The sequence below is a fragment of the Corvus moneduloides genome, chromosome 5 (genome assembly GCF_009650955.1).
Source record: "Corvus moneduloides isolate bCorMon1 chromosome 5, bCorMon1.pri, whole genome shotgun sequence".
Classification (NCBI taxonomy): Eukaryota; Metazoa; Chordata; class Aves; order Passeriformes; family Corvidae; genus Corvus; species Corvus moneduloides.
The window spans coordinates 38,554,238-38,571,113 of NC_045480.1; the positions used below are offsets into that span (position 1 = coordinate 38,554,238).

The 16,876-nt window shown below is 38.1% G+C and overlaps 1 protein-coding gene across 4 annotated transcripts in view; it reads right to left on the reverse strand.

The window, feature by feature from the left end:
- Nucleotides 1-16,876, reverse strand: part of CLCN3 (chloride voltage-gated channel 3) — a 66,019-nt gene that overhangs the window by 36,300 nt on the left and 12,843 nt on the right. For 2 of the 4 annotated variants that reach the window (XM_032108430.1, XM_032108428.1), the window contains exon 2: nucleotides 15,914-16,089. In XM_032108430.1, coding sequence (XP_031964321.1) covers nucleotides 15,914-16,073 — 160 coding nt within the window. In that variant the 5' untranslated portion in view covers nucleotides 16,074-16,089. Of the gene's footprint in view, nucleotides 1-1,281; nucleotides 1,485-15,913; nucleotides 16,090-16,876 lie in introns of those variants that run through there. The other 2 variants (XM_032108429.1, XM_032108431.1) reach the window with 2 other exon arrangements.

The following is a 16,876-nucleotide window of genomic DNA, read 5'->3' on the forward strand; positions in this document are numbered from 1 at the left end:
TGCATTTTGCAAATCTTCTAAGAAAATACCTGCCTCAGTTTCTCAGAAGTGGTTCTAAAATCTGACTTAGAGAACTATCTAGCACTTGCTATATTATAATGACCTGGGTAGTGTAAAATTTGCCTATCTAAAATAAACTGTATTGGAACTTGTTGATATTCTTAAAATATGCTGAAAAACATTCTAAGAATCGTAAAAAGACAACAAATAACCTTCTATGTAAACTATTAAAATACAGATAAAATATTAGATGAAAATAAATTATGAGTTAATTTATTTATAGAAATAAGAGTTTGCAAGGACATGCAAACCAATAAATTACATCGAGAAAAAGAATCATTTTATGTAAATCGTATCTTTGTTCTCAGCCTACCTCCTCTCTAATGCCTTCTCTAGCAGCTATAAATGTTGATAACGTTCTAATTTTAGACAGGCCAATTTAAACAAAACTACGAATTCACTACATTTATTGTTTTAAGCACCACATTGTGATCATGCAATCGAAACAAGAAAACATATCCTCAGAATCTGAAGGCATAACTTTTATTCCTACTGCAACTTCTCAGGACAAAACCAAATCTTTATACAATGTATTCTGCTTTAAATTTGCAGTGAGAAACAAAATGTAAGCTCAAAAGAGGACTTTTTCCCCCGAACACCGATAACGCTTTTTCTTAATCTGCTTCCTTACAAGCAACAGTGTAATGAACCTACCCTAAAGTACCAGTTCCTTATGAGTTCATGAATATTTGCTGAGCTGACACACTGCCATTGCAGAGCTTTCCCTTCGCATATCAAAGACGGCAACAACGGGTCAAGTCTAAAACCAGGTACGGAAACTTCAAAGCCAGACAAACACTGTTCCTATTCATGTTAGTGGAAGGTAGGTAAATATCCTATTTAATAACTCTACCCAATTTGGTCATAGTCAAAGACAAATACAGTTTTTGGAGGGGTTTTTTTTCTGCACGAGATAGCTTTATTGATTAAAAAAACACACACAAAAAAACCGAGAGAGAGCGAAAGGCAAGCCTGCCACATATCGAAGATGGAGTCACAGGGCGATGAGATGTGAAGCAGGACTGATCTGCCTGCAGAGAAAACAATCCCCGACAACACAGGAACCAGCAGAACTGAATTTTCCTCCTACAAAAGGCATCGGGCAGGCGAAACAAAGCAGTGCCATAATTAGCAAGCCTTTACGTCCCTGTTTCCAATGTGGACAGCGGTCCCGCACGTACAGCTATGCAAACAAGTAACCCAAACGCCAATCCGGCATACCTCGTTTATGCAACTCCCGGAGCGGAATGCCGTCTCCTCCCCCTCCATCGTAGGGCAGATACGGATCCGAAGAGACATCCATGGACGTGACGAAGGCGAGGCCCGCCTGCCGGCTCAGGAGGGCCGCGGCATCGCTCACGCAAGGGCGGCCGCGGGGGCCGCTGCCATGTTCGGCCGGGCCCGGCCTGCGCCGCCGCCGTGGCTCTGCAGCGCCGGGCTCTGCGGAGCGGGCTCGGCCCCGCCGCTGATGTCAGCGCGGGGCGGCCCCGCCACCTGCGCCTCCCGCCCGCCACACGGACGCGGCTCCGGCCGCACGGCGCGGCGAGGGCACGCACAGAACGCCTGGCGGCAGAGGGGGAAAGCGCCCGCTGCCGCCCGCGGGAGAGCCGCCCTCGCCGGGGCGCGGGGTCCCGTCCCCGCCCGGCCGAACGGCGGAAGGGATGCGCTCGCACAGGTGAACCCGCCAGCGCGGCCACCTTGTCAACAGGTGAACGGTGGGGCCCGGCTCAGAAAAACAGGCACACCTGCCCCGAAAGAGCTGCCCTTAGTTCCTGCACCTTTCTGGAGCCACGCCTGCCGACGCTTCTAAACACCTATAATCTCATTTTATCTGGAAGGGAAGATTCATGCATTGCTGGAGGCTGGGGAGAAGCCTCTTTCCCAGGCATTTCATTTACTCCTTTCAAACATCAAAACAATCACCTCCAAGGAACAACAACATAACGTGCCAATAGTCAATCCCTCTGCTCCACAGGATCAGTTTACCCCACTTTCACCAACCCCCTCTCCCCCCATTCATGTAGAAATTTCAGACCTATAGCAGTGACTGACAGATTTGAACATGTCATTAAAAAAATTAAAACAAGAATTTAATTATATATCTAACTAAAATGGTGTCGTGTCTCTCTCTTTTTCTTTTTTTTTTGGGGTGATTATTCTGGTATTACAACTGTGTAACATCCTTACTCACACTACAAAGCTTGGGGTGGGGGTGGAAGAAAATGTAATAAACACAAGTCCACACTTAGCTTACATTACTCTACACATTGACAAATTGGTCTGAGTCCCTTAAAAGTCACAGGCTCAAAATAGGCAACAACCCACACGAATGCTAACCAAGGCATTCATGGGATGCATCATCAAGCAGTGGCTGTTACAGCACTGGCAAAGCCCAAGCACTTCAAACAGCCGGCATCTAAAGACAGGAAATCTTAAACTGACTACATGCTTCCATTTGAAGCACATATTATTACATATTGAACCATATACTATTTTATGTTTAATGTATGATCTTGTCCTGGTCCTATCTTGCAAATGCTGATAAGAAAAATTGATAAGAAAGCTACTTTACATGAGATTTCCATAGCTGGTCCAGTGGTAATGAAATACATACGGAAGGTATGCATATTGTTTTTCCTTTTCTTCCCCTTCAGCAGGTAGCAAAGTTAAATACATTGTGTGCCATTGCTGCACCAAGGCCCAGCTTTAGTTTCATTCACACAGCAAACAAGGAATTAATTTTATTGTGCATGCCTTTGCACCTCTCTTAAGTATGACAGACAGTTATTTTAGTTTTCAAATGCATTAGTTTCTTAAATAATTTTCCAAGTATGTTCTTAGCGAAGTAACTTCTTTTATAAGCCAATGTTACAAGCTGTGTACTGCAAATGATCATTTTGAGGACAGAGTAAGACATAAAGAAATGTTATAGGCTTGTAAATATACTAAATGCTAAAAATACGGCTCCAGTACAAATACTGAGAAAATGCTGGTATCTCTATAGGTGGAAAAACAAGTGAGAAAAGGGGGGAAGGAAATGAGCATATAGCAAAATATATTTCAAAACCTTAAAGACTACCTTATCTCCAAGACAAAGGGAACCCTTGAGCCACAGATATGTAATTCTAAAAACCACACAGCTCCATTTGCTATCATCTATACAAACAAATGCTTTTTGAAGAGTGGCCTCCCACAACCTTTTCAACAAAAAACCCAGAATCTTTAAGATCTTGCACATCCAAAACTTTCAGAGCCATTATGCATTATCATCATTTATTTTTGTCTGTGAGAAAACAAATCTAAGCACCTCTTAACTTTAAATTATCCATATCCCTTATTTCTAGAGAAGTACAACAGAAATCCCTGAGCATTCTCAATTCCTTACCTCAACAGAATCTGGATGCAGTCTGTAATATTATTGTAAGACTCTAAATAAAAAGTTATTCACAGCAGGAAGCAATACAACAGTTTCTGTAACCTGAAGCAAGAATTATTAGAGAATGAACTGTTAGTGCATTTATTATATGTTGATTGCAGATGACAACACTATAAATTCATACTTGCGAGAATATGAAATAAAGGATATAAAGGACTTTTATTAATAAAGTCTGGAAGATTACCTCTACTTTAAGAGTTTGATGTGGTTACTGAAAGCCTGGAATGTCTTAGAACTGAAAATAAAAATCAGTTACAGCAAAGAAATGGCTCACTTGCTGGCCTAAACCTGTTCATTGGACTAAAGCACACATGGGATTTCCGCACAAGACTGAAATCCAGTTTGAGATGGAAAAGGTGAAGGATATAACTTGTTGGAGACCATACCTCATGAACTGTGGATATGAGGGAAAGTCCTGACAAGAAGTCTGCAGTGTAAAATAGATACAACTTCATATTTGCTACATGAAATTTCAAGAGTCCACCTAATATTAAGTTGCAGCAGCTCTTCAAAGGTCACTGCTTATGGACTGGCTGCCAAATATAGTCCTTTGTCTACTCTTAAAAAGCAGAGCAGTAATTTTCCCTTCTCAGTTACCAGCAGCTTGTGTTCTCATTGCTCATACCTACTACCACTGTGTGTATTCCCTTTCCTACAATACCATGAAAGGTGGTTTTAATTTTTGTGTTGTTTTGGTTTTCTTAAGAAAGAAAGAAAGATACTGTGCATATTAATGTGACAAGCAGTCTTTTTTTTTTTTTAATATCTAAACACCTATACAATTTAATCTTTCCAAATTATTCTTTTTCTACCTTATCTGAAAAGTCCATGGCTTGAACTGTCTGACAATTTTATATTCCAAAGAGTATGTCAGTTATTTCTGTTGTGAAGTTCAGCAACTTTCAAAATTATAGTTAGTGAAACGGTGCCTCCAGATAACTATGTATTTTGGGTATTATGGAGTACAAAATATTATGAACACTTGTTGTAAGGCCTAAAGCGAGTTTAACAATAGCCTTATTTTAAATGGCCGAGAGCCCCTCGAAATTGCCAGTTTACTACATAGAACAGCTCACACGTAAACAGCAGGTTTGTATAGCAGCTTGCTTTCCAAATTCCATCGCAGTAATTATAGACTAAGGTCTCAATCCCAGAAACCCTCCATGCCCAAATAACTTCACACATCTGAATGTTCCCATTGTTCTATGTAGGCACATGCTGTGGTTAACCATAACTTAGATGAACCTGTCTTTGCAGAAGTCCATTGTTCCGAAACTTTTGGAATGTACACAGGTGACACACCTTTAAGGCATACTAAGAATGACGAAAGACACTTTTATCCTCTCTCCATACCTTATCTTTTCCACTTTAGGGAAAGAAAAGAATTGTATTTAAGACAAAGTATCTGACAATATAAGAACAACTCAGAGGTTATACAAATCAGATACACCCAGGGAAATGTGTTTTGAAGAGACAAAACAAGGCCAGCAAAAAGAAGGGCAGTACCACAGAGGTATGACAGCCTGCTTACCCAAGGCTGAAGGGAAGACCTTAACTCTGACACACTTCCCACCATTTCATATTAAAAGGTAAGCTAGGTTTAAAGAAGACAGCCAAGCACCTCGTTACATATAAAACAAACATGCTCTCATATTCCCCAATTACTTGGTTTATTTTGGTGACAGACTTCGTCGCACCAAATAACGAAAATCAAACCATGCCTTTTATGAAATTAAAAATATAAGTTTGGGGATGCTGAATGATTTCATCTGCATAATAACAGATGCCAAAAACGTGACTGATAATTACAAACATTTGTGTGACTGATGCAAAAGATTTTTGTGACTCTTAACTGTCACTTTTCTTTCCTATTACTATTCAAAACTAAATCTTCTCTTTCAGCAGAGCTAGAAAATAATGTTCTCTTGAAAAATGCTACACATACAGCACTTACCAAAGTGGCTACCATCTCCAACCATTCTGAAGAATTTAACTCATATGTGCCTTCTGTTGAAGAGTGGGCATGAAAGCATCCATTTAGAATAGAGTGCCCGAAGTATATATAAAATGTCTCAAAACACACTGTGCCTCATTACTCTTCCTTCTGGCTTTAGTCTCCTACCTTTTCTCCCAATTTCTTCTTTCATTTACCCTTTTCTCAAACCATGCAGCCAAATTAAGCCCAGCCTGACTTCTTTCAATGTCTCAGTTTACTATCTTGCAGCCCTTTTAGCCTGACTTTGTTCATTCCACATAAAATCATACAACTTTCTCATATGGGTCACACAGAGCCTGCTGTGAGAGTATGAAAGCTGATAAAAAGACAAGCACCATTCTCAGTTCTAGAACCCAGGCATGGACCAGGATGCAACCACAGAAAACAAGGAGGAGGAGAAAAGAGAGAAAAAAAGTTCAGTTATATATTGCTTCAAATTGATACACAGTAAAAAACAAGGATAAATTATTTTAGAAATATTTAGAAATCAGTCTTGAACTTCATTCCTCCATTAGCAGTATATAGAATTCTGTCCTTGATCAGTGTATCAGGCTATATATAGAAGACTCTTCTAAGCTGTTACCATTGCCACCTCATCAAAAGCCTCAATAGGGCAGACAGATAACAAGAGGAAAAATTTTAGACCAAATGTAATGTAAAAGCAGAAGAAAACAAATTTATAGCATATGCTGTTGAATAGTTGAAGGCAGATGGGGTTTAAGTAACACAGAAATAAAAAAACCCAGAAAAAGTACATAGCAGTAATACACAATAAGATTTTTCCCTGCTTGCATTTTATTATACAGAAAAAAATAGCTTCTTAATCACAGTTTCTTTTTTCATAATTGCTTGTTTCCCACACATTAGTTATTTAATTTTGCTCACAATCATTTCACCCACTAGAGAACACTTTACTCCAGGTTCTCACCTAATAAACTCACTTTTTCACTGGCCAACCACAGGTTTTTGAACTATACTCCTACAGTTTTGTGTAACTTCCAGTGGTGCTTTCATTCACTGTCCAGACACAGAAGGTGGTAACTGAAGTCAAACCCAACCAGCACACAAAATGCAGTAGAACAGGTCATATAACCACAAGCATGTTGTGTAATCAATTCTGAGACTGACTTCCCCTGAGGGAAGCTGAACCTTCACTCCCAATCAGGGAAATAGCAGCAAAGGCTTCCCACTGCCATGCAAAACTTCAGGGCAGAAGAAAAAATAGACTTAAAAATATTACCACCTAATATTACCACCTAAAACCAAAAGTAAACTGGGGGAAAAAAAAGTATGGTCCCTTAAGACTGGTTTGACATCTTGGCCCAAAACACTGAAATCAAGACTAGGCCTCAGTTTTCTTTTCACTTCTTTCTGGGCCTGCCCGTAACACTACTTAATGTGTAACCCAATGAGGCTGGAAGAAAATACTTGACATCAACAGACTACATATAGCTACCAGCTGTGAGAGGTGCGTGTTAGTCTTCTTAGTCTTTGGGGTTTTGTTTTGTTTGGGGGTGTTTTTTTTTGCTTTTTTTTGGGGGGGGGGGGAGGGGTTGGTTGGTTGGGGTTTGTTTTGGCTTTTGTTTTTTTGTTGGTTTTTTTTTTTAATTGATCAGTTTTACACTGATATTAGAAATATCTACTTCTACTGTATTAATCACATGAGGAGGATTTGGAAGAAAAGGAAGCTATTTTCTGCAAACAAGTTGCTCTCTCTGTCTCTAAGAGCCTCTTGAATACTTTCTATATTTTTTCTGTACTTTTTGTTTACAGGGTAGGCTTTTACTAAGAAAATAAGTACTGCTGCATTTTCACCTTCGCATATGTGCTCTCTTCTCACACTCCAATCTGCTAAAGCTGTAGTTACAATGCATCAACAGGAAGATTTGGTATCCTTCCCTGAAGTTCACTTCTTTCTCAGACTAGCCAAAATTGTGCTACAGAGATGGTTCTATTTTTCCTCATACCTAAATGCATATAAGGATATAGGTCTTACCTGCTCCATTGCCCTTCTTCTGTTTTAGGGTTGCTTACCATTGGCCATTATTTCCAACTTGGTGTTCAAAGTATAATTCAGGGGATAAAATTATAGCACCAAGGCATATTCCTCCCTAGGTACACCACTGTCCTGGTTCTGGCCCAGGTCAGCAGTAGGGCATGACCAAGACATTCCATACCACTTCATGTCATTGCTGGGGCAGGGAAATGGGACTCTCTCTCATTTCCAAGAAAAAGGGTATTCCTTTCCAGTTAGGAAATCATGGCTGCAGTAGGGTTCAGTCAGGTCAGGCTCTGAGGTGAGCTTTTTGCATGTGAATCATTCTCTTTTTTTTGTATACATTTGTTATTATTATTGTTCCTGTTACTGTTCGTTTTATCTCATTGTTGTTTCCAGTAAATTGTTCTTATCTCAAGCTGTGATTTTTTGCCTTTTGTTCCTCCAATTCTGCTCTCCATCGACCCATGGGGGTGGCAGGAGTGGGAGGAAGGTGGATCAAGTAGTGTGGTTTGGAAGGTCTCCATGGAGAACTAAATTGGGGACTACCACTCATAAACCACAACAGCCATATATATGTTAAGATTACCTTCCATCTTAGAGATATTACATCTTCTTCATAAATAAATAAGCTTTGTGAACATAGCACCAACAGCAATTCTGTATGTTGTTAATACAAAATACTACACCATGCCAGGTATGTTTGAATTCCATTAATTCAAATATAGGCTCAGTATTTAGTAGTGGTCAGAATAAACTTACTCTATTTCTAGGGCATGCCCATCCTCCAAATGCTGTGTGAAGTTCTGACCCCTCCCCTAAATTAGAGATATTACAAAGGGTTCAGAAAGGGGCAGTGAAGAGGACCTAAAGGATGGGATACCTACAAGGTCCAACCAAGCAAACAAGAAGACCTTAACCTGAAAAAGAGATAACTGAGGAGAAGAAAAAATAAGTAGCAATGGAAATAAAAATTTCACCATCTGTTCTAATAACAGTGACAGCACCAAGTAATTCATGTGTTAATCCTTGTTAGTTTCTAGATGCATATGGCCACTGCATGATAGGCTTATCAGGGTATGTGTATTTGGCATGACAATCAAGTCATCCTAGTTTCAGGTCACCCTGTCTTAATTTCATATCAAACCTTTTCCTACCAACAGCAGTTTCACTTCAATAAGCTAATAATACCCCCTAAAACTTTTTGTATCAGCAGAAATATTTTCTGCAGCTACAACTACAGATGAAAATTAAAAAACACAAAAGAGAGCTTAAGCATTTATGCCATACAAGGGTAAATGACAAGGAGATCCACATGTCAGTCCATGCTAACACATGGTCCAGTGTTAACCTAAGTAAGACTCTGGCACTTATGTCTACTCTCAGCAGCATTTATATGTGGATCTAGGTTCAAAATAAAGAAAATAAGATGGTGCTTTACATAAAATGTAGCTAAGCTAGGAGAGCTTGCAAGGGATGGTTTGGGTGCTAAAGAATTGCATTAGTGAGAAAAGCTCAGTTCAAGAAAAATACACTAAGGAGGACTAAAAATTAAAACCCACCACTCAGATGAGAGAGGCTGTCAGCTAGACAAAAACTTCTACACAAGTACTCTGGTGCCTCTCTCTTACTCCATTCTTACTCTTCCTTAAGCACTGATTTTTGACCCCTGTCAGAGATAGGATGCTGAGCTAGGTAGATTTGTGGTTTGACTCAGTACTCATGTTTCAGGGACATCATAATATCCTCTTTCAGAATAATATTTCTGTTTAACCCAAGCCAATGAAAAGCCTTCACTTTAAAATGCTGGTAAGCAAGAATATTCTCAAAGGCAGAAAACAAGAGCATAACCTGACATCAATTTGGTTAAAATCCTATCTGCTTTCTTTGGCTGACTTGAGAGAACAAATCAAAACTAAAATGAATAAATGAAATATTATTAAAACTGTACCAAAAATTGTCCATTTAGTTCCTAAAGATTTTATAGACATACTATACCAAATTATTTTATTTTACATTTCAGACTCATCTTTCTACATATCTGCATATATGCCATCACACTTCCTCTGTTTTCATTCCTTGATTTTACACTATTCACACAGTTTGTCTGGAAGAAGGACATACACATACTAACACTACACCAGGCTGTCAAGTTGGTAACAACTTCCTCAGCAGCATCTGTTGACAAAGCTAGTGTGCTTTAAGCACTTCAGGAGAGCTGCAGAAGGAAACCAACAAGATTATATAATATCAGAAAGATGGAAAGAATGGATTATTAGTATTTTCATTTATCTTCTTCCAGAGCATCAGGCTCATGTGCTAAATAAAACTTCATCAGGAAGGACTGGTGAGACCACACAAGGACTGTTGGTAGGATTTACAAACAAGTCCTCAAAGAGCTGACCGTGGTGTTTATGAGAAATTGAAATGATAATTATCTGTTTTCAAACATTTAAGAGAATCAGAAACTACTCGGTTACTAAAACTCTACATACACACTGCCATAATTTCCATCCCTCAGAAAGCCTACTGACACACCAATCCATATATAATCAGAAGGCCTAAACTAACGCTGTAACACCATTGAAGGCTGTTCAACTACAACAATATCAAGTGAATTTACATTTTGGACAATAACTACAAAAAAACCCAAACAAACAGATGTTACAGTTCAGGAAATCACTAGCATGATAAACAGATACTCATTGAAATTCACTCATTTGATAATGACATCCCATAACTAAGGTAAAACATTTTTTCCTTAACCTAAGAATCTTCCAGTCAGTAGGGGTAGAGGGAGGGGTGCTGACAGGAATTTTTAAATCCTTGAAGAAGAACATTTTTAATTAGCCCAGTTATCCATGTAAACATAATGTTTAACAATTTCTGTTCCAGATAGGTGGACAAAATCAACTTCATGCATTACCAAAAAAAAGTAGCAGTCATGGTTTGATACTGTCAGATAGCCTGGGTTTAGCTGCATCAGTAGTATGAAGCACAGCAAAATGTCTGCAGCCTAACTGCAACCCAGCAGAAAAAAGTAAATTATAACTAGTTACTGACAATTTAACAATTTAATTCTATAAATTAGCTGTGCCTCATGCTTGCCCTTGTGATCACAGCAAATCATGTTATCTCATGCTTCGATTTGTATGGCATCATTTTGGGGTGAATATGTTCCTTACTTAAGAATGACAATAAGCTCTTTAATGCAAATATTGCTAACTTGGAAAATAGGTTGTATGTAACTTAGGAAAGAGATATGTCAAACTGTCATAATGACTGTTCAGTCCAATCAGTTTTATAACACGTGGATGGAATGGATGGATAACAAAAACAACGCCAATGGTGCAAAATTACTTCAAAGGCTCTTCTTCATATCAGCTGTGAGTAACAGGAAGGATACGTTAATGCAATTTCCACATATGAAGAATACAACAGGAACTTAAATTTTTTATGTGGGAAGTAAGCTATTTTGTTCTTTTCTTCATATTCTTCCTTCTCTTTATAAAGGGCAATAGCCAAATAGAAACAAGCATACCTGTGAAACAACGTTCACATGTTGTTGGAAAAGATAACTAACTCTTGCTTGAAAAATTATCCCCCCCGTGGTACAAACTTCTTGATTATACTGAACCACCTGCACTTGCTGAAAGTTGCACTCTGTTCCTCAAATAATGCCATAATATTAGTTCACAATTATAAAATTTTTAGTGTCGATATTTAAGGCACCAAAAATGGATTGTTTAGGTCTCTCTCTTTAGGCAAGGGACTCCAAATCATGGGTAAGGAGGTTTTAGAAGAGCTGCAGTGTTTTACACTATGACCTGCTGGCATATCCTTTTCTTTTTCAGTGGCAATGCTACCACTGCAAGGAGATAGTAGTGGCTGTAGCATCAGCTTTTGAATTACCAGTTTACAGGTTGTCATACTAAGGTTAAGTATTGCCAATTTTATGTTAACACCATATGTCAAATTGTAAACTGTCTCCACACTGAACTCACAACATAAGCAACCAAGCTCCTTCAAGTGAAGCAGGAATCCATACGTACCAAAAAGAATGCAAGCTCATTCAGTACTGAGACTCCCACAGACAGATCAAAGTCCCTTGAGATGTAAATACCAGTGAGGTCATTTGTTTGCAAATCATTTTTACTGCAAATAAGATTTAATCATCTGATTTCAGTAAGTGCCTTGAAAAAATTGCAGTCTGACAACAGTACAAAAATCCACCTCCTACTGAGCTTGCCCTACACTTAAATAAAGAAGAGTGAAAACTGATGCAGTCCTCTCTGATCATATAAACAGCCCTCAATTCTGAGCAAAATGATGGAGACCTCTCGGTTTCACCTCACTGGTTGGCTAACCCCAAGTCATAAAAGGAAAAAGTTTGAACTTTTGAAGAGACTTGTTACACCCTTCAAGCCCAGCTAATAGCCAAGAATTGTGACTCTCAAACTTTAGAGACAGGCAAGGCAAACCACTGTTGAGAGAAAAGAACTGATTAGACATTTCATCTTCTTATCACACTCCACAGTTAAAATGTTAATCTAATAATATATTTCCATTCTGGAGATTTCATTTCTGTTTAGAAAGAATTCTTTTTTTCCTCTGCTAAATTGATGGGAAACAATGAACTACCCTAGTGTAAGATTTTGTTTAAAAGCTAAATAGTATAGCTCTGTAAAATTTAAACCAGTAAATATTAGCTTATATGACTTGACTATTAAAGAACTAATAGCTTTCCAGAGCTAAGTATATGTTTAAATTGACCTACATTGACCTACAAATAAGCAGGGCAAACAATCTAAAAATAAAACACAGATAAGTCATGATAGAAATTACTTTCACAAATTGCATATATGGATGTACAGTCTCTGTACAAGCTCTGGTAACATACAATGAGGCAGATGCTTCCATTTCAGTACAAAATCACCGTATTCATTAGCCAGCACTCTAACAAGGAAAAACACTAACTTCAGTACTACAAAGTTTTGATAAGCAACAAAAGCAAGTTTTGTTCAAAGCTGACAGGCAGCATGCTTTTAAGGCAGGGTTTTGGTACAAGTCATCCAAGCCTCCACATGCACAGCAATGTAATTGTTTAGTATGTTAAAATATGCTGTGCTCAAAGAATTCACAATTTCATAATACCTACTTGTTCTCCACAACACTGCCACTTAAAATCTGTCATTCATGCAAAGAAAATAGCTACTGGAGAACGTAACAGGCATACTACATACATAATTACTATACATATGTATGTATTTAGTTAAAAATACTACATCATCACAATTTCTGTATTTTCCCTCAGATGAGACAGTAAAGGACAGGTCACATACATGTTTTCAGATGGTGTTAAGAAGAGCAAGATGGTTGTACAGCATTGGTTTTAAGATAATGATGATTCCCCAACACAGAACTATCCACAACCTTTCAAATAAGATGACACTAAAAAGACAAACTGCTATCAACTAAATATTAAAGAAACCTAAAAGTCGAAGTGACAGGACTGATTACTGCTTTCAGTCCTTGTTCATTTGTTTAGTCCCATATAGTACCAAGAAATTTCCCATATAAGACAAGGAGTATATGAGGTTAGCATTCTTTCCCAACATCATCCAATGTCCACATGCTTTCAACAGAAAGCATATTCACCACTGTGTAACAGCTTCAATGGCTTTCTAAACCTCAGTTAAGTACTTAAGTATGAGTGGTAATGTGAATAGCAGTACTGTGCAGCTTTATAGAATTGCTGTGCTGAGAGCCAAGGGACTGAGCAGTGAAATAAGCAAACTTCTTCTGTTAACTTACTACCCTCTGAATGAGGGGGACAGACTACAATTACTTCAGAAATTCCATATTCTTAGCCTTTGTCTACATAATATATGTGCAGCTTAAGGTTTCATTTTCATTAGCTGAAAAAAGAAGAAAGATAAAGACTATTTCTTAATCCTTCATTTTCTCCTCATTGCATGGTCTTGATTTTTTAAAAAATCTGCAAAATTCTATATTTTATTACATAAACTGTGCAATGTGGATGTGCCCTCTATTGTCCATGGCAACTTATCTAGATTGCATAAATTCATGTCTGTGCTCATTTGTACTAGAAGCTTACATTCTGCAGCTATGCAGCTTTCAATTTAACTACATTATTTCCACAATAATTTTATCTACATACACTATTGCCAGTTTGCTAATGTTGCTAAGATACCAACCTTACAAATTCTTCCAGTCCCACAGACTTAAACTACACTACATTTTTAAATAGGAGTCCTGATTTTGGCAGGGGTTGCCTGCTAGAGCCAGACCTAAGGCCTCTGCATGCACATCATGTTCTGGAGGGCCTGCAGTGCTGAGCAGCATGTGATCTTCCAGTTACTGAGATGGTCCTGCCCTTCCTTAGGAGGTGGGACATATTCCATATTGTGAATTCATCTGTACTTACACTTAACAGAACAAAAATATGGCTAAAGGATAAGAGCATTTAAATAATACTGCTACTAATACAAACAAACCAAACAGTTGATGCTATGTGAGTAAGAGAGAATTACAAAATGGGCACATGCAAAATAGCCCTTGTTTTGTCTTGTCAATGAGATTTGCTGTATTAAAAACACAAAAGAAAAAACACCTGACACATTTGGACACCTAAGGAATGAGAAACACAGATGTTCACCTCCTGAGTGCAAGTTTATGTGTAACATTTTTCAAAGTATGTTACCAGCCTAAAAAGAAAATTAACATCATATTCTGATCTACTACTAAGATATTTACTGTGATTTGATGTACAATAAAACATTTTCCATGTATAGAGACACATAAATCACCACTCAAATAAAATAATAGAGCTTATTACTATTGCTGCTTCTTTCAGGGAGTCCAGAACTGGGGCAAGCAGACAAGTTATGAGCAAAAAATTAAAGTTCCAGGAAAGAAAATACATTCATATTTATGTACCAACCCACATTCTGATACTTCAGTGTTACAACAAGATGGGAGCTGCTGGCATGTGCAGCAATTAGCATTGATTTTGACAATGCAAACAAAACAACCACCTCATCTGTTTGGACTCAATATATGGATCTGATTTCACAGATCTGCCTTCATAAAGGCAGAACAGTGGCTCTGAAACTATTTCTCTTACTGTAAACTCATTTCTCCTTCATGCTTGAAGTGATGGAAATGATTTATATGAACAATAACCAGAGTAGCTTCAGACTTTCAGTACAGGTTGTAAATATTATGTTAGACGAGCAAGGCACTCACTTGGATTAAAAGTGCCATATACTTAGAACAAAGAATTACATACAGAAGCCAGTTGTTCGCCTAATAATTTCCCAACTCTTAAGTACTGGACTTTAGCATGCTGGTGTTCTGCAAGTAATTGAAGGTGTCCTGGCTTGTGATACCTGTATTGGTATACAAGTTAAACAACTGCACATTCCAGACATATCTAACTAGATAGAAGGAATACAGGCGAGATGCTTCTAACGATACGGCACAACCATCTACTACAGCGCCAACACCCAACTGCTAAGCGCAGCAAAGGGAAAACATATGGCGGAAGAGACACTGCAGGGAAGGAAAACAACTAAATGCTAACGGGAGAAGAAAAGAGGAAAAGGCACTAAAAAAGAAAAAAAAAAATCCAAGAAGCAGAGTTTGATTTTGAACAAAGTAAGAGGAAGCAAGCAGAGTATATATTTAACCAAGTTTAGTATCTTTAAGAGAAATTACTTTCTTTCCCTCCTTCAGTTCACCTTTTTGACTATTGCTAAATGAATGCTAATGCTTTCACTACATGAACTGTTTTCTTAAACTAAAAAAAAAAGAGAGAAAGAGCTTCCCAGTTCTTTCTTCTTTGTATTATTTCAGTGCTTTTATAGTACTCACAGTAGAAAGTTTTCTTTGCAACTTTTTATCTAGTCAAAAATACAGCTCATATTGTGCTTTCTGTTGCTTCTAACACCACCTCTACTTCTGGCTTTTGCCCCTGTTTTACAGAGGTGAAGCTGAATGAAGCAAAACAGATTTATCTCTAGAAGTAATGATTAAAACAGCCTGTTAATTTTTGCATCAAAGAAATACTGGAGGGAGTGAGACTTCCAAAATTCCACTGCAGAGAAGAAAGCTGCAGATTAGCCATCCTTTTACCTGACAGCAAGTTCTACATTTGTCAGCAGCATGTTAATATCTGCCTCGTATCAAAAGTCATCCCACACAATGTAATTGTTAGGCAAGCACACAGAAAAATGTTCAGCCCCTTTCAGGTTTAAAGCGTCTCTCTGAAGGACAGATCATCTTAACAGAAAAGGATCAGATTTGGTCATATAAAACCAAAACAAAATAAAAACCAAGAAAAAAACCCCACCACATGCAAAAATACAACCCAGAGAAAACTTTTAAGCTGAAATTAACTTACCAATGGATGCATCACCATCCAAAAGATTGTCATCTTCAGAGGTCTGAAAATCCATAATTACACCTGCGCCATCTAAAAGCTCCTCATCGCTGCTTGCACTAGTTATGCTGTTGTAACTGTTTCGATAGTAGCCTCTATGAAACAGCTGCTCAGACTCCATTTAGCTGCTTTATAACCTGTATGTATATACATAAAAAAGTTATTTTCTATTTGAATATTCAAAAAACACTACAAAATTTGTATCAAAATAAAACAAGAGTATTTTGTGCTTTGGGGAAAACTTTTTATGGCAACAATACTACAAGTTACAAAAAGGTAGCAGCAATACAGAACAAATTAATTTGATTCAAGAATTATCAGTTAAGAGAAATAACTTCATTAAAGCCTTAAATGAATCCACAGCTTGTCTATATCTTAAACACTTTACATAGAGCAAAAAGTCCAAAAGGATTTTAGAAGAGCTGAAACGGGTTACAGAAGAGCACGATGACGACAGAGAACAAAATAGCTTTCCTTCTACAGGGCAACAAAATGGATCGGGACTCTTCAGTCAGGAAAAGATGCAATGTAGAAGATGACACAATAGATGTCAGCAGAACCACAAGTTGTGTGAAGAAAGTCAAGAGCATCAGCTGTTTTTCAGTGGGCCCTACATGACATAATAAAAAAGGTAAGGTGACAAGCAGAGGAAAAAGGGCGAATTCTTCATACAGCATGTAGGAAAGTGGTGGAATTCTTTGCCACTTTGCAGAAGAATGCAGTGGGTCATAAAGCAGTGAGACACACTGACGGAACAACAACAACAACAAAAAAACCAGCATCAAAAGCTATTAAAGACAACACCTCTGGTGGAAATGCTGAAGGCTTAGAGAGCGTTCTGGAGATGTGCATATGCTTATTCTCTTCCCTAGAGATCTGCTATTGGCAAGACAGATCTCTTTGACTTTACCCATTCTTATTTCT